Consider the following 18,644-nt stretch of genomic DNA (forward strand, 5'->3'; position numbering starts at 1 on the left):
AGCAAAATACAGCCTTTCATTGTTAAACGGCAAGCCTTTGTTGTCAATAGATATAATCTACCTTGTGTTTTACTACCTCTTTTTTCATAATGTTATCATTTTGGGCCAATGTAATACTATTTTAGGCAACATTATGTCTATATATGGAATAGAATCTAGCTCAATGCAGATGGAACCCTTTTTTGTACTTGTTTTACGTCTTGTGTAATAAGCTTTGTCCGTCTTAGAAAGCAAACATGATGTAATAAAGTGATAATAAAAACAAAAGACTTTGTCTATGATGCAGTTATTTCAGTAGTCAAATGGCATGAGGACTCAGGGGCCATTATAACCCCCTCTGCAAGACAATAGCGTGTATGCAATATGACGTTACTCATGACAGTCATCCAAATTTACTAAAATAAAATTCTGTCGTTCAAGGGCCTCCAGGGGCAATATCCTTAAAATTAATGTGGGGTGTTATTATTATCTTTTGCAAAATTCCTTAGCAGTTTTTACTTTGGCGCAGTTTATGGCCTAAACATGAAGTCTGGTTCTGAATGGCTAGTTGAAACATTATCAACACATAAGCGGGCATGAATTTATGTTAGCGTAAGAGGTGGGATAAAAACTGCGAAGGATCTTTGCAAAAGGCTGCTGCAGGCATGAGAATGATCAGCCATGAAAAAACCCGAAGTGTTTGAAAAAAGCGTGTGAAATTGGGCTAAAAAGGCCAAAAATGGGCTGAAATTAAAAACTGCGGAAATTTGGACAACAAAAAAGCCTGAATTCAGGTTTAAACCGAAAATTCTCATTCTCGCAGGTTTGCTATCTCTTCATTGTAAACCATTTTCAACATAAAACATCCAATACTAAAGTTTGTTCGGTTTATATAAGGTGGAAATAAGACTCATAACACTGTGTATTGATATAAACACAGCCAAATTAAAAAGTCTCCAGTAGTTCCGTCCCCATTTAATCAGAGTCTGATGAGTTTATGGCAAGATAATTTTTATAATAATTTTCTATACACTTTCCTTCAAAGATTGATACCAAATTTGATATCAAAAGTTTAATCATCGTGAGCATAGGAGCCGTTGTTTGGAAATTTGTGCAATTTCAAAAATGACAAATTACGAATTGACCACGCAAAAGTCAATGCATGGTATCAGCTTATTATGTGACCTGAAGCAACCCGCACAGGAATCATTGTACACTTGCCTGCGCACAATTGAAAGAGCGGGGTATTTGATTTGCATTTTGACATGCACGGGTAAACCTTTAACCTGCCGGCCTATTCAGGCGACGTAATTCTTGGCACTCACACTAGTTCCGCTACGTGATACAATTCCCGATGTCATTTTTAAAATTGCACGAATTTCCAAACAAAGGTTCCTCTGCTCACAATGATTAAACTTTTGATATCAACCTTCGAAGGAAAATAAAAATGATTTTGCCATAAACTCATCAGACTCGGAGTAAATGGGGATGGAACTACTGGAGACTTTTTAATTTGGCTGTTTATATAGAATGGCATGCACACGGTTGGGCGCAATGCTTACACTAGTTGTGCATTGCGTAATGAGTGACCGGACTTTATTGACTTGCGCAGTCACAAAAGCCGAATAATTTCTGCCTAATAAAAGCCGAACAAACTTTACCAACAACGAAATTGCCAAATACTATAATTGGCCAAAGTTGGAACAATTACACCATTACAACTTTTGTCTATTTTGTCTTATATAATTTAGTCATATTTAACCCCCCTCCCCCCTCTGTATGGACATTTGTAAAGGATGTTGTGGATATCTTAACTGGTCTAATTATGAATTCCAATTGAATGAACGCAGCTTTCAACAGCTGTACTTGATCCAACCGTGATTGTATTTCACTTATTTCAAACTACAACACGAACATTCACTTCCTTATTACTCGCGCACAGTCACACACGCTGGCGTACATCAAGCAGTGTACGCAAAAAAATGTCACGCTATTGAAAGCTGCGTTCATTCAATTGGAATTCCCACTAAAAATAATTCAAACACAACCTACAACAAATACCAAACAAACGCAGCCGATATGATGCAAAAAGTACTGCATTCAATGCAATTTATTAACCTCGGGTATATATCATCACATGCGATGTTAAATTATATGGTAGACAACACAAAATATAGTTTGTTTTTGATCAAATAAACTTACATTAAGTCCATGATACGTATAGCCTCTACTTACAAAATTAGTGACACTGTCACTGTCAGTGTCAATTACCTGGGGTAGAATTTCACATATTGCTTTTCATTGAAACACACTCGTAATATGTGACGTGTCATGTCAAAAGGAGACGCTTTTGGGCAGGATTGTAAATGGAGAAATAGCCAAAAATCTGCCCGGAGGTGATTTTTTCACAATTTGGGTTTGTTGCGAATTTGTGATGTTATTTATGTTAAAAATATTGTCTGATAGTTTCAGACCGGAATATAACTGGTATCTTGTATTTTTTAAGACATTTTTCAAGGTAATTCTTACTCTCAATATTGTCAATAATATTTTTAAATGCTGATATCTCAATTTCCAATTTTATAATACCATAAGTTACGAACTCAATATCTCCCGGCAATATCTTCGCTTAGGAATGTCCGATTTCCTTGGGGAAAACAGCATTGTGGAGCAAAATAGCTCTATATTTAAGACATTTAAAAAACTCTAAATTGATAACCTACCCAAAAGTGTCTCCTTTTGACATGACACGTCACATATATCATTTGAGTCTTGTCAATTTATGCTGTGTAAAATTTTACTTTTACAAGGAGCAAGTTTGATATCTGCAAATCTGCATACCAAAAATTTGCAACTTTGCAAAATATTGCATGGTGAATTGGGCTGAGAACCACCATCTTTCCAATGCTTCAGTATCTTATAATGATTAGGCAAAAATATATGTCTCAAAGCTTGCAAAGATTTCAAACTCCGATGCAGAATGTATATTTCCCTCATTTTTTTTCTCATTTTACCAGTCAAAATAACCTTCAAAATAAACTTACATCTTATTAGGCAAAAAAAAAAAAAAAAGGTTTGTCTCAAAGCTCACGAGAAATTTAAAACAAATGCGAAATTATTTTTTATTCCGACTTTTTTTTTCATGGTATTTTGAGAAAAAGTCTGATTTTCGCCGATTTTTCTGGAAAAAACTATAAAATTTTTTTTTTTTTTTAAATAAAAAAAATTTCCGCATTTGTTTTTTGTCAAATCGTGGGATTTTACAAACGCGCGCGTAAGCATTGAGACTTTTTTTGGCCTTATGAAATATTGTCATTAATACCGTATTTACTGTTAATCACATACTTCTTCCAGCGGTGAGAGGAAAAAAAAATTAAATTGGCCAAATTCTCAGTGGGTAGAAATTTTAATGCCAATTTTATTTTTGCTCTTTCATATTCGATGCAAGAACTGTAAAAAAAGCAACACACAATATTCCTATTTTATATGGATCAATGTTCGAATTTTAGAGTCATGATTTTACTGAAACGGTTAAAATTTGTCCAACATGAAAATTTCCACCTTTACCATATTTTTTCTAATCTCCCACAATACATCATTCCAAGGGATTCTGGTCAAATTTTCATGTCCGTGTTCAAACATCAGAGTTAATGCATAATATTGAAACTCATGATGAGAATGAGAATTTACGACATGTGGGCAATGGGATATTCACTCTTTGTAAAGTCTGTCATTGATTTTGTGGGAGAAACTCAAACTCACAGCAACATTAATAGGAAGTGGAAAACTAATTTATACAGTGGAAACTTGTTAACACCACACAAAATTGTGTTATTGTGCTATTCCAGTTGAAATCCACACTACCCCTGTGGAAGATTTTGGAAATATATTCCACAGGATGTTTTTAAGTAATTGGTCAGGGTTAATCATTTTGAAACTCATACTCCCCCTGTATTATGGCTTTACTTATATCTTCCACAACTGGAGTGAGTATTTCAAATGGAAGTTATCTAATTTTCTATTCTATTCAAAACTCATACTCCCTCTGTGGAAAACTTAAAAATTAAATCTTCCACAGGGGTAGTGTGGATTTTAAATGGAATAGCCCATTATCACTGTTCCACTTCCAGTACAGTGATACCTCATTAATTTCCCTGGAAGTTTGGATGCATTAAAATAGAGGCCCTGCATGAAATTATCGATTGGCTCCAAACAAAGGATTTGAGCCGGTGTCCTTCACCATAGTTATGGCGGAGTGCAGTCCATTCAATCAAATGTTGTCATCAACCTTTTTGATCGTAGTGCAGGGTTATGTGTGTGAGACGAACTGTCACGGTAGATTGCAATCATGCTTTTGTTGAATGCATTTGAGTAGTCCGCCATATTTACGGATGATACGTCACATGCAAGGCCTCTATAGGCACTAGCATTTTACTTTGAAAAATCAATATGTGACCATCCAGCACATTTTTGAGATATTCAACCAAAATATTCTGCTTGAAATTAGCTTTAAAATGATGTATATCATGTCTATAGTACTTGACATTTAAGTAGTGAAAAAAAAAAGGTCAATAAATCCTTTGTTTCCTATTGTTTATTGTTAAGTTCGATGGAGCATATCTCAATAGTGGCATTGGCGACATACATACATACATACATACAAAAGTACATTTGATATAGCGCTGTTACATCAAGATCAAAGCGCAGTATGAACCAGTGAAAAACGGCAATAAGAGAAAATGGCAAATACATCCGGGCTCAGTTGTGGAGGATGGTCACATATAAGAGTTGTAGTGCTACTTTTCATGTTCCTCCAGAGAACAGATTGCAATCCTGCCCAGACAAATATGCATGAGGTATCACTGGAGCTGGAGCAGATAATTAACACAAATTAAAATCTGAGGCCCTGACAATTGTTTGTTAACAATGTTCCACTGTATATAACATTGGCCAATGTTACTTAACACTGCCCAATGTATGTTGAATACTTTTAAGTACTTTGAGTACTTTTTAGAACGAACTGTTTACCAACTCAAAGTGTTACAATTAAACAAGACAACAAAAGTATTTTAATACTTAGAGTACTTTTAAGTACTCTAAGTATTAAAATACTTAAAAGTACTTAAAAGTACTGAAGTACTCTTAAGTATTTTAAGTACTTAAGTATTTTAAGAATTTTAGCATTTAAGTACTTTTAAAAGTATTTTAAGTACTATGAAGCACTTGTAAGTATTTCTAAGTACTTGTAAGTATTAAACATAAGTTAAAACACTTCTATTCATGACACGTTGAAGCGGATCTCACTTATGGCGGAAGCATGCAATGGGCAAATACAATGTAGGAAAAAAACAGGTATTTTATAGATGGATTTGCATGTGCTATCTGACTTGATATCGTTCACTTGGTACTCCTGGTTACAATTTGCCGCCACTTGATGTATCATCAATAATCTTGCCTAGTATTGCTATGCATTCAATCTCCACCTGACAGTTCTGTTACAAAGTAAAAGAAAATAGAAAAGGTTAAACTTTAAGATGTATGAAATTTAGAATGATGCAGTTCAGTTTATTTTAATACATACATTATACACCCAAAGGTAGGCCCATATTATATTTCTTTTTTTAAAACAAAATATATTGTTAATAACACAATGACTACATAAATATATAGCTGTGTTGTTTAAGGACATGAAAAGTATTAAAACTTTTTTCTTCCAGAATACTCTGAAGTTGTGTAAAACACCACCACACACACCCAACTGGGGAGATTCACACACCCACATTCAAACTGGGGAGATTTTTTTACACAAATTTCACAGCAACCGCCATACTGTGGAGGTTGCTCTAATCAGAAAATGACAGGTGGTATACCCCCCTCTATGGCTCAAAAACCCCATTTTTGAGGTTATCTCCAACTGTGGAGCTCCACGGTTGTTAGCAGACTCCGCAGTTTGAATGTGACAAAACACACACACACCTCCACAGTTAGAACCATTTACAAACGCACCCCCACACACAAAGAATAATATTTAAATTTATTTGTGGTTTAATTCTAACACCTGAATGTCTGTAGCAAAATTTATAGTAAAATGCTTTTTAACAGATTTAATTTCCAATTTTTACTATAAATTTATAGTTGACATAAAGTAGGGCACGGTGGCTCAGTGGTTACGGCCTTGGACTCATAATCTGAGAACTTGCTTGATGTGCATGGGTTCGAGTCCCGTCCCACCTCCGTGTTGCGCCTTTGGGCAAGGCGCTTTGCCTCGCTTGCCTCACCCCACCCAGGTGTAATGGGAAGCTGTTAGGGGTTGTCACAGTCGTTGTACTGATGAACCCTGCGCCAATTGTAGGCTGCAAACGTGGTTCCGACATATTCTAATGACGGCGGAATAAATGTAAAGCGCTTTGAGGCTGTTTACGGCATAAAGCGCTATATAAATATCTACATTCATTTACATTTTTTTTTTTTTTTTAAACTTACAGGAGCTACATCCTACATAATATCACCAAATTAAAACAACAAAGCTTTTGCAAGTTGAGATTTGAAAAGATTTTACGTGGTCTATAATGACATGGATATTGCTGTAATTATTTTGTCTTGTATGAAACAGCAGAATGTAAACATGCGATATTATTCACCGATCACACGGTCATCTCAAAGCGAGGTTCTACACGCAAAGCGCACAATATGTGTGCATACATAGCATATTCACATACGCCTATTAAACGCATGCTTTATCATTACCGCGTATGCTTTGCACAAGCCTTCTGGTGCCTTGCTAGAAAAGTGCAAGAAACAAAAATGTACAATTTGCGCATGCGTTTGCAGGAAGAACCTCGTTTTGGTAGCAAGGTGGCGGATCCGTGCAAAGAGCAAATAGGTTGAGTTATCTATACACTCACCAATGGAAGACATGCTACTTGATATGCTGCCCTGGCAGGATATGGAGCTTTGAAATCTGTAACAAAACAGTAAAAAAATGTAAGACATGGTACGTAGGAATGTGACCAACTCCAACAAAACCCGGAACAAGTCGCCAGACATTTTTCGAGTTACAGGCCTTTTTAACATTCCCATAAAAAATGAAATTTTGGAATTCTTAATTTCATGGTATTTGACTGTGGGACTAAGTGGACTTTCAATTCCTTGAAAGCACTTATTAAAAAGAGGTTTATTTAATCAATAAATAAAAGTTGAACTATGATAATCTCTATTCAATCCTGTGTAAGACATGAAACTAATTGGCCCATTACTCAGAATAGCAATTTGGTAAAAATATCAAGGTATAATTTACAAAATTATCCATATCTTGAAAAGTATTGATGCTATTTATATAATTTTGGTATCACTTTAAAGCTTGTTGTCTAGTGCTTACATTTTTATTCAAATCATGAAATGTCAAAATGTGACTGTTAGCATTTATTAAAAAGAGGTTTATATTAATCAATAAAAGTTGAACTATGATAATCTCTATTCAATCCTGTGTAAGACAGGAAACTAATTGGCCCATTACTCAGAATAGCAATTTGGTAAAAATATCAAGGTATAATTTACAAAATTATCCATATCTTGAAAAGTATTGATGCTATTTATATAATTTTGGTATCACTTTAAAGCTTGTTGTCTAGTGCTTACATTTTTATTCAAATCATGAAATGTCAAAAATGTGACTGTTCCTGGTTTTGTCAGAGCGGGTCACATATGTCCATTTTCTTATGATTTTTATTGTTAATGTTTTTGTTTCCAAAAGTCCTAAAAGGAATTCAAGTGTACATCTCTTTTACACTAACATTTTGTGATCCTCATTTTTAAATAAATACAGTGGAAACTCGTTAATACGAGATCGCTTAATGCGAGAAACCGCTTACTACGAACAGAAACTCGTGGTCCCGATTTTCCCGTATTATTTACTGTACAAAATAACCTGTTTAATACGAGGTAAATAAAACGAAATCCGCATAATACGAGCACTTGCTGTCAGTCAAAGCTTTTGTTTTCTATTGTTTCTATGATGGATAAAACGAGCTAATTTCCCAAGGTAAATATATGATGTAAATCATGTGAAAAGTTGACAAAATACTCGCTCGAGACATCACTTTTACGGCAAATGAGGATTCCCTTTCCTATTTTTAGATGTTATAAAATCAAGTCATGACGAAATTTGCCATTTAATGCCCCCAGCATACTTTCCTGCCGCTTGCCGCTGCAGCAAGCGGCAGGGCGTTTCAACCAATGACAAGCCTTGATTGTGTCCGTATGTCTGCAATGCGCGTGCGCCACGCCGCTCAGCGGCAAGCGGCAGGGGGTAGTATGAAACCAGCTTAAAGTGAAAGCCCCACTTTTGGTTCAAGTTCCTTGGGGAATTAGTCAAGGTTGAAATTTATCCATGTAAATTCTGTTCTGTCTGTCATCAAAGTAACAGGTGTAAGTCAGTTCTTCTGTGGAGAACTGGCCAGACGGGGCTTCCTGTTTAAGGCCAATTATTGCTGACGACATATCAGATTAGCCAATCGCAAACGCGGAAGTCCGTCCTTGGGATCGAAAGTGGGAAACCCTTCAAGGCATGTTTACTAGCTGCTGGAAGTAGGGGAAAGTCCGATATCGCCGTATAATTGTGTACAATAATCAGCTTCAGAAAATCATCTGAATTTCATCAGAAAGCTGTGAGAAAAATGCCTCTTACCGAAAATCAAAAACAATTATTAGCCTATCATACCGATTGAGGGAATTTCAAATTGTGACATTGCTCGGAGGCTGCAAATCTAGTATAAAATAATGAAGACGGCTATGCAGACTCGACCAGTGAAGTTTTGCTTGTACAGCCCACTGAGCCGACTTTAGGCTTAACACATGCAGTCTTCCGATAGATATTTTGTACTTGACTTTTAAAACGAACTCCGCTTAATACGAGCTAAACATGCCGACCCCGGCGATCTCGTATTAACGAGTTTCCACTGTAGTTGTATGTAGCAGTGCACCGTAAAATTCCGTCTACAAACACAGCCTCTAAATGAAGTTGTTTTGATGAAAGAGACGAGGGACAGACACCCTCAACAAAAGCATTACAGAAGATTGGTCTTATAATTGAATACCTTAGTGGAAGAAGGGCCCAACTCCAATTTTTTACCAAAATGAATTAGACCCATCATCCTGCAGACTGTTCTTCCTTGTGTGTGAAAGATGAGCCAAAATACACTCTCTAAAGTCTTCCACGTACACTTAATCATGGTTTTCATGAAAGAAAGGCCCAACTCCATGGAGTTGGGCCCTTCTTCCACAAATATTGGGTTAAAGAGGAATTTTGTGTTCATCCATGAAATCTGCTTTTCACTACAATAAACTTTCTTGCCAACATATTACATGCTTCTACTTGGACAATTAATGGATAATTATCAAATTTCTGTAGCTATTTATAACACATCTGCTTACGGAACTGGCACTTGCACTATATTAGTGGAAGAAGGGCCCAACTCCAACTCGTATTAAGCCCTGTACCGTTGCCATGGAAACATCATATATAATTTTGAATGTATGTAATGTTGTGCGTTCATGTATTAAAGGTCCCCTGAAGATGAAAACATTCTGTCTATAAAACTTTTCCAATTATTAAGTTTTTTCTTAATATCTCATAAACAGTTTTGATGGAGTTGGGCCCTTCTTCCACTCAGGTATTCAATTGAAAACCAAATTAAAAAGGCTACTTTGCGTATGATGTCCTGTCAACATAAGTACGCTTCTACCGTAATTTGGCAACATGATCGTTGCACCATTTGTGTGTGATCCATATACATTTTGTTGCCCTACCTTATGGACCTAAGACTACTACAGACCAGTCAAAGTGCATTCTATGCTGTGAATTCTCGCATATTCATGAGGGACGATTGTTCGAATGTGCCGTGTCTAACAATCACCCCAGTGTTGCGTGCCTTTGTGTGCGTATATCCAATAGAGCATTGCGTACCTTCGCGATTTTATGGAACAATCGGCCTTCATTATCGGATGATGCCGAGACTTTGACTGCTTGTACAGTCTGTTTTTTGTCCATGTTATGGGCAGACTCTACCCCCTATTCCAGAAAAATACAGAACTTGAAAAAATATTATCCTGTTTTGCCAAATAAAACATAGCTGAATCCGAATCCTTTAGTTAGTCCTAACTAGCAATAAAATAATGCATGTATTGCATGTGTTTTTAGGGTGTTTTTCTTATGCTGTGACAATCATGCCCAAAGACTTGTACTAAGACTAATTTCAGTTGACACAGTCTAATTTTTGGAAAAGGCATGTTTCATTCTTATAACCAACAATTTGATAAAAGTAACACAAAAAAGTGAAAATTAGAGCAAAATTTTGGCATATACTCAAGATTTTGAATGCTTAGACTTGTTCCAAGTCTGTGATTTTTGTGACTCGATTGGCAGGAAACATGCCAAAAATGCATGTTTTTGGCTCTTTTTTCAAGAAATTAGTAAAATAAATGAACTTTTTCTTTTATCTCCAGTTAGGAATAACTAAAGGATTAAGATTGAGCTATGTTTCATTTGGCAGAACTTGATAATATTTTTTTAATCCCAAAAACTTAGTGCTGTATTTTTCTGGAATGGGGAGTAGTTTCTTTCTATGGCCATGTTTACTTACAACCAGCATATATCTCATTGATCTGCTTATAGTCATTCATACTAGCCATCAGAACGGTTGTCTTCACAACTGCAATAAATACAGAAAATTGTACATACACATTAACCGTATAACTCTCTTACTGCTTTTTGGCGGAAGGAAAGGAAAGAAGGAAGAGAGAAGAAGAAGAGAAAAGTTATTTTCAGGGGCTCAGTTTTGAACCACAGACCCCCTTTGGAGTGATGAGCAGGTGACCCGAGCCAGCATGCCACAAGCCAACCTATTTGTCACAACGGTATTTTCTAATTGCCAAAGAGGGCGCTTTTCACTTGCACAATTTTTTTGAGACAAGCTGTATATGCGTTCGATGGATTATGCAATTGGGATACTTGGATTTCCAGTTGCTTTGTGCTGTATTTAATATGTTGTATTACACAGGGTGATAAGAGTTTAGAATATTGATTCTTACAATAGTCTCACTTTGCAGGAATATTCAAAACTGCACCCTCTAATGCAAAAAAGTGTGCTGAAATCTGTGCACCAAGTGAAATTTTAAGAGGCAAAATATTGTGCTCAGCTTCCATTAAGGGAAGGGGTATGAACGTTTGGACAGTATTTATTGTGGGACATTAGAGCACATCAGACATATCAAATTGCATTCTGAATACAAAGAATGGCCTTAGCTTCTGATATCAAATAAGTTTGATTTTTTGAAATTTGCAATGTAATACACATTTTATGACGTTATGGCAAATCATTAAAAATTGATATTTTTGATACTTAACAGTGCTCAAGTAAACTTTATAAATCTGATGATTTATACTTAAAGTGTATGTAGGTGGGATGAAAAGCCGACGATCAATTGAAAATTTTGACCTTTCAGATTGAAGATATGGATTTTTTTCCCAAAACACCAAAACAAAATTAGGTCTTTTGGGGGAAAAAAATCCATATCTTCAATATGAAAGGTCAAGTTTTTCAATTTTTCGTCTGCTTTTCCTCCCAGCTACATACATTTTAAGACTATATCATTAAATTTATAAAATTTACTTTGAGGACTGTTATATCTCCAAAATGTGAAAAATAACAAAATTTAATAATTTGTCATAAAATTTGTATTTTATCGTGAATTTCATAAAATGAAAATTATTTGATATCAGAAAGACATTCTTCGTATTCAGAATGCAATTCGATAGGTCTGATGTGCTCTCATGTCCCACAAAAAATACTGCCGAAACGCTCAAAACGCTCATTCCAGTTCCCTTAAGGCACTTACTGTGTGAAATGTTACAATTTTACATGAATTCAGCAATAATCAGAAAGAATTTTGATATATATGACAGGCTGCATCGAAGAAAGATGAAATCAAAATATGTGACCCAATCTGATCCACTCAGGCTAAAGTTGGAAATTTTGAAAATTGAATTACCACCATTACTAATAACATGCTCAATACCTACACTTACTGATGTTCAATCCCCAGGCCTCTTGAATACTTGGTTGCAAAGTAATAAACCTTTTATCTCAGTTTCAATATTGCTGACTTTAGCCTGATTTCTGGTCACATAATGTTATCTGTTTTGGTCCAGTATTTGAAACTGAGGGCAAAAATGAAATAATCATGGTAGAACTGCACACCAAATTGGGCTACCAAATAGCAGGTTTTATAACACTATATCCAAAATGGGCAAAAGTGTAGCTTGCTAAAAGACACTGAAGTTCACTTAATAGTAAACAATTGGGTAAAGCATTGTTATTGTATCATACTTTCATCACCTCTACCGTATATCTCACACATACCATTGTTGTAATCAATACCCTGGTCTTCCAAGATCTTGCCAATATTCTTCAGCACCTGCAACAATTAAAACATAAGGTATGGTATTCAAGCTAACTTGAAGTGGTAAAAGCCCAGGGGGGATTCAGTACAAATGACCATACGGGGATGTACCGCAAACAGGCTAGGGGTAGCATTTTAGACCCTTTGGTATATCAATGGCCCCTTTTTCTAGGCCAATTTTGGTGTATGGAGGGTCCTTTTTCAAATTTGTCTTAATTATATTTGGAAAATAGCCCAATTTTGCATCCGTCTAGTCAAAATAAACTATGACAATTTTCCTGGCCTGACACATACAGGTTATTAGCTATCAAGTAATCTTCTTACCTGATGACATTGTTGCTCTACGCCTTCTACCAGTTTACCAGTGCTGGGGTCAATACCGACCTGACCTGACACATACAGGGTGTTAGCTATCAAGTAATCTTCTTACCTGATGACATTGTTGCTCCACTCCTTCTACCAGTTTACCAGTGCTGGGGTCAATACCAACCTGACCTGACACATACAGGGTGTTAGCTATCAAGTAATCTTCTTACCTGATGACATTGTTGCTCCACTCCTTCCACCAGTTTACCAGTGCTAGGGTCAATACCGACCTGACCTGACACATACAGGATGTTAGCTATCAAGTAATCTTCTTACCTGATGACATTGTTGCTCCACTCCTTCAACCAGTTTACCAGTGCTAGGGTCAATACCGACCTGACCTGACACATACAGGGTGTTCCCAACAGCAACTGCTTGACTATAGAACAAAAAAAAAAAAGACACATTTTTTTAGTTTTTCAATCTTGCCAAAATTTGACATTCATTGTAACTTCTTTACTATCAGAACTTGGTCACTTTGATTTTTAAGTAACTTGGTACTTCATATCAATCTGGACACAAATCTTCCTAATTTCTTGATGGCTGCCCTGCTCATCTGGAGGATCATAAAAATCATAAAAATTCAGCTTTTTGGTACTTTTTGTTATAGTGTCATACTACAATGTAGGCCTGCATAGATGTGCTGGCATAGCCTGCTACACTGGGCTTCAATTTTGTCAATACTCCAGTGCTGTTTTTACCCTATTTTGCCACATTTTTCATTTCAAAAATACCTGATGACAATTTATTGTAATGATTTATCCTTCACTTTTAGGTAAATTTATGTACCGTAGGCCTACATTTTTTTTTTACACATTCACTGGGTGGATCACTGAATATTAGCCAAAATGAGCCGGAAGGAAGTCTTCAATGGAAAATATCAGGAAAGTTGAAATATGCTTTCTAAGTTTAAATCTGCACAATGTTCTGAAGTTGATTTTAAAAATGGTCAACAAATCAGGAAACCATTGACAAAGTATGAAGAAAACTGAAAGGTTACATCCATGATGAGACCGCATAATCAAGGCACTCGTATTCCTGCAGGCACAAGTCTCTCCTCACAACTCAAATGAAAATTCATTAATAACTTGAAAAACATTTCATCTAAAAGTGCAAAAAAATGGATATTGACATGTCTGACATTTTGAGAGTTGATATTTTTGATTATTTCTATCTCAATTTTCAATTATAACTTTAATACCTGTAAGTGCCATTTGGTCATTTTAAAACAATCTTAAATTTGTGACCTTGATTCTTGTTTAGATCCTCCAGTGGTTCGGGCACCCCCCTTTGTGCGCTTTCTTGGGTGTTTTGCTTCAAGTGTGCGTTCGAAACTCAAAGTTTGGCACTCCGGACAACATGGCCGATCTGGACACGAAACAAGTTTTTCTACAGTACTTTTACTCGTGTTTGAATGGGAAAACCCGTGTGATTGTGTTCATTTCAAGAGCATTTACAAGTACAAGAATGCAAGATGTCAAGGTTGTTGCTATTTAGCCTATAATAAATGCATAATATTCATGATATACTTGAAACAAAACTCTGTGTCGTATCGCTCTGCGTGGATTCGTTGTTTTGATATACCGTGACCCCGGGATTTGTGAAGCGTAAAATCTTGGAGCAGATAACTGTGTCGTGAGTCAAATAATCAAGTTTTCCTGAAGGGTGAAAGGTCCGGAGCCCCTTCAATACCGTACTACAAGCCTCGAAATAAGCAGGCACCCAAGAGCCATTTACCCATGGTCATAACATTTTGGTTCCTGGTCCACACCAAAATCAAGTGAACCAGGCTCTACATTTAAACAAACATTTAGAGCCTGGTAGTTAAACTGGTTTTTGTATTTAATGTGTACAATTAAAATCGAAATGACTCCTAGCTCTTTAAAAATGGCTCCTGGTTCACTAGATAATCACAGGACCAGGAGCCGCTTTTTCCAAATGTGTGGCTCCTGGTCCAGATCTGCTTATTTCGAGGCTTGCCGTACTATTTTAAGTTTTTGCCGAAATGAACAAATGACGAGGGTGGGTGACTGGCCAGAAACTTGCCAGAAACTTTCATTTTATAATAGCAAAACATACCTGATTGGGGCTACAGCAGAAACTCTTGGTGCACCAGCAGTATCTACAACCCTTCTTATATTTGCTGCCATGATGTATCCAGTGCTACTTAATTATAGATGATGAGTTAAAAGTTCAATATCAGCTCATGAATACTCAAGCTGACATTGACCAAAGTCTAAAAAAATATGTTTACTAATTGATAACACAAGGCGGGCATTGTGTGTTATGTTACTTGTGCTACTTAATGCTCTGCGTGCTAGCCATGCGCTTCAACGGAAAAAAATTGGAAGTTTTGAAATATTTTCTCAAAATATCATCAAGGGCTATCTTAAGAACTACTCGACCAATACTAGGCTTGTTGGTACCCGGTACTCATTTTAATGCATTTTTCATGCTTATTCCAAATATGGTTATGAAAATTAAATAACTGAAATTTTTGAATTAAAAAAAAATTGAAACTTGTCGTCTGCAGTCGACACCAGCGTGAAGAGAGTTAATATTAGGCTGTATATAAAATTGCTCATTGCACAGGTAAAACAGAGTAGACACAAGTGCAGTGTGTATTTAACCAGAGAAGATCTGATGTAACATAGTTGAGCTGTTTTCATTGAGTGTTATCTTGGTTTAATAGCTTTTAATGGGGTTTACATGTAAGTCCTTCAAAGGTCGTGGTGAATTCTACTGTAGACATGACTGCATCATGATTATTTTAAAGTCAACAACATTCAACAATATGATCACCGTGATAGTATGACAGTATCAGTACCGTGGGTGTCAGTGATCCTGGCCTGACAGAGTAGACAAACAAACAAACAATTAACACGCCACACACATGACACAAGCATGCAAGGTAACATTGACTATACACTAATCAAACAATGGTATTGATCCTGTACAACTGGTCGTGGTTTATTTACAATCGATTCATTTAAAATCCCCATAGTAAACATTAATTTTGGCAAGAGTTTTCTCTCTCTGACTCTGGAACGAGGATGCATCCACTGGCTCCGCGTAATGAAAAGATCTAACATGATTGGTCAATTTAGCTCCGCTGAAGCGAAAAGTAAGCTACGCGTAGCAGCTCCACGTCACGTTGTGGCGGTTACGGCCAGCCATATACTGATCATGCAAAAATCGTAAAAACATAGAATAGAAACAGTGTGGCAGGCTCTCAAAATCTCAAATTGTATGCTTAGCCTGACTCGCTCGGCCTATCTCGAACAAAATCACACTATGCGTAGCTGTTGAAAAACGTGAGGATTCATCGTACTATCACGGCAATTTTGACACGAAGATATAGGGACGATGACGGTGTGTGGAATACAATGCAATTTTGTTAAAATGAAAATCTGACCCATGATCTCATCTGAGCTGATAGCCTATTCATGTATTCCATGAAAGTCTCAATATTTAATATTTATAGGCTACATAGAGAGTCAGACATAGGCAGACATTAAATAAAATACATACATGACTAAATATTATAATTTAGCTTTTAAACAAAACTTAAGCTAAGCTTCAACCAATGCCCGGAACCAATGGATGTCAACTCAATTCAATCGACAAGTGATAAAATTGGTCCCAAAATTGTGAGTATTCAGCCTTCACACTTTCGGTCAAAGGTCACATCACATGTGAATACATGAGAATTTCAGACGATGAGTGCATATTTACCTGTACGGACCGACAGCTTTCGGTGCAGCAGCAGTGTTTACAATCCTTCTTACAATACCTGCCATGCCGCAATTTTTTTAGACAAAATCTCAGCTGATCTTGATCATTCAGCAAAGTAAACACGTTTTAGAGATGAGGCACGTTGGAGGGCGCACACCACTAAATAATCTTCCCATTGAAACACGTGTAAAAACACCGGGTTTCTTTGCTCATTTTGAGGCCTTTTGGGCTCGTTTTAAAATATTTTATGATGACCAGTCGATTGCAAATCGATGAAAGTTTAACATATGTTTCAATGTATAGGGGTTCTTCCATCTCGTTTTCGCGCGAGGAGGGAGCGAACAGCGCCCTCACTGTTTTTTTTTTGCTTTCGAGACTGCAAACCCGATTCTGCCATTTTTTAATTCGCGGACCTATTTTCTCAATAATTATAAAATGCGACTTTTTGGCGACTCAAATTTATGTATAGGCTTTACACTTTTATTTAAGCTATAATTCGCCACTCTTTCTGATTAATAAGTCTACAGACCAGCCCAAAATACCTCAAAAAGTTTCTGTTTTTTACCGGAACTCATTAGGGTTACACAAATGTCGCATTTATTTATTGGTGTGTCCCCTTCAAGGAATAATGATGTTCATAAAATCGAATTTTTAAATATTTTTCTTGAAATATAAAATGTTTTGAGTAAAACACTCAAGGTTTGAGTGCTCTGTGACATCCACATCAAGAGAAATGTCCTATCAAAGATACATGGTGCATTCCAAAAATGTGCACATTTTCAACATTTTGACCATTTGTGCTTATTTCCTAGATTTGCATTAAATACCAATTCTCAACATATAGTTTTAGACCGTTTATCTGCTAAAACCGCTTTAAAATGAAAAGAAATTAGGTTTCATAATGGCAAAGGTCTATATATTAATGATTTTACAACAATCACCCCCCTATAAAATAATTAAGATTTGAGAGGTTTAAAGACTTGTGCCGATTTGTCACCTTAAGACAATTTTGCTTCAAATCTGAGAAATATTAGATTTCTCACAATTTTTGACAGTTTCTTTAACTTTGAAGGCCTCTGAGAGAATAAACTTAGCGCGACTTGCATCTAAAACGCATTAAATATATTCACTAACATAAAAACTATCTATATAAATCAAAAACCGCAATTTAATCGAAAGCCAACTTCAATTTTGGCTGAATCTCTCAAGAGCACGATTTTACGCCTAGGCCCTTCAAGGAATAATGATGTTCATAAAATCGAATTTTTAAATATTTTTCTTGAAATATAAAATGTTTTGAGTAAAACACTCAAGGTTTGAGTGCTCTGTGACATCCACATCAAGAGAAATGTCCTATCAAAGATACATGGTGCATTCCAAAAATGTGCACATTTTCAACATTTTGACCATTTGTGCTTATTTCCCTAGATTTGCATTAAATACCAATTCTCAACATATAGTTTTAGACCGTTTATCTGCTAAAACCGCTTTAAAATGAAAAGAAATTAGGTTTCATAATGGCAAAGGTCTATATATTAATGATTTTACAACAATCACCCCCCTATAAAATAATTAAGATTTGAGAGGTTTAAAGACTTGTGCCGATTTGTCACCTTAAGACAATTTTGCTTCAAATCTGAGAAATATTAGTTTTCTCACAATTTTTGACAGTTTCTTTAACTTTGAAGGCCTCTGAGAGAATAAACTTAGCGCGACTTGCATCTAAAACGCATTAAATATATTCACTAACATAAAAACTATCTATATATTTCAAAAAATCGCAATTTAATCGAAAGCCAACTTCAATTTTGGCTGAATCTCTCAAGAGCACGATTTTACGCCTAGGCCCTTCGAAGGGCGCACACCACTAAATAATCTTCCCATTGAAACACGTGTAAAAACACCGGGTTTCTTTGCTCATTTTGAGGCCTTTTGGGCTCGTTTTAAAATATTTTATGATGACCAGTCGATTGCAAATCGATGAAAGTTTAACATATGTTTCAATGTATGGGGTTCTTCCATCTCGTTTTCGCGCTAGGAGGCCGCGAACAGCGCCCTCACTGTTTTGACATGCTCTCAAGACTGCAAACCCGATTCTGCCATTT

At 36.2% G+C, this 18,644-nt stretch overlaps 1 protein-coding gene across 4 annotated transcripts; it reads right to left on the bottom strand.

Moving 5' to 3' along the window:
• Window positions 1-5,254: 5,254 nt before the first annotated feature.
• Window positions 5,255-16,680, bottom strand: LOC140145465 (2-iminobutanoate/2-iminopropanoate deaminase-like). 4 transcript variants are annotated; one of them, XM_072167175.1, is made up of 7 exons: window positions 16,336-16,487; window positions 14,884-14,970; window positions 13,081-13,183; window positions 12,399-12,453; window positions 10,620-10,688; window positions 6,885-6,940; window positions 5,255-5,471 (listed from the first exon to the last, which is right to left on the bottom strand). In XM_072167175.1, the coding sequence occupies exons 2-7, from the start codon at window positions 14,952-14,954 to the stop codon at window positions 5,394-5,396; spliced, it is 432 nt and encodes a 143-aa protein (XP_072023276.1). In that variant the 5' UTR covers window positions 14,955-14,970; window positions 16,336-16,487; the 3' UTR covers window positions 5,255-5,393. The 4 variants fall into 4 exon arrangements, with proteins under 4 accessions (XP_072023276.1, XP_072023277.1, XP_072023275.1 ...); XM_072167176.1 differs by having other exon boundaries at window positions 14,884-14,967; window positions 16,389-16,476; XM_072167174.1 differs by having other exon boundaries at window positions 5,256-5,471; window positions 14,884-14,967.
• Window positions 16,681-18,644: the final 1,964 nt, after the last annotated feature.

This window comes from Amphiura filiformis, unplaced genomic scaffold (genome assembly GCF_039555335.1).
Source record: "Amphiura filiformis unplaced genomic scaffold, Afil_fr2py scaffold_298, whole genome shotgun sequence".
Classification (NCBI taxonomy): domain Eukaryota; kingdom Metazoa; phylum Echinodermata; class Ophiuroidea; order Amphilepidida; family Amphiuridae; genus Amphiura; species Amphiura filiformis.

What these genes read in the sequence shown, in the direction of transcription:
- LOC140145465 (XM_072167175.1), bottom strand. Translation starts at nt 14,954, where the DNA reads ATGGCAGCAAATATAAGAAGGGTTGTAGATACTGCTGGTGCACCAAGA. An exon ending in TCTGCTGTAGCCCCAATCAG is followed by an intron (nt 13,184 to 14,883) that starts GTATGTTTTGCT and finishes TTTGTTCTATAG; the next exon opens with TCAAGCAGTTGCTGTTGGGA. An exon ending in CAATGAGATATATGCTGGTT is followed by an intron (nt 6,941 to 10,619) that starts GTAAGTAAACAT and finishes GTTTTGTTACAG; the next exon opens with ATTTCAAAGCTCCATATCCT.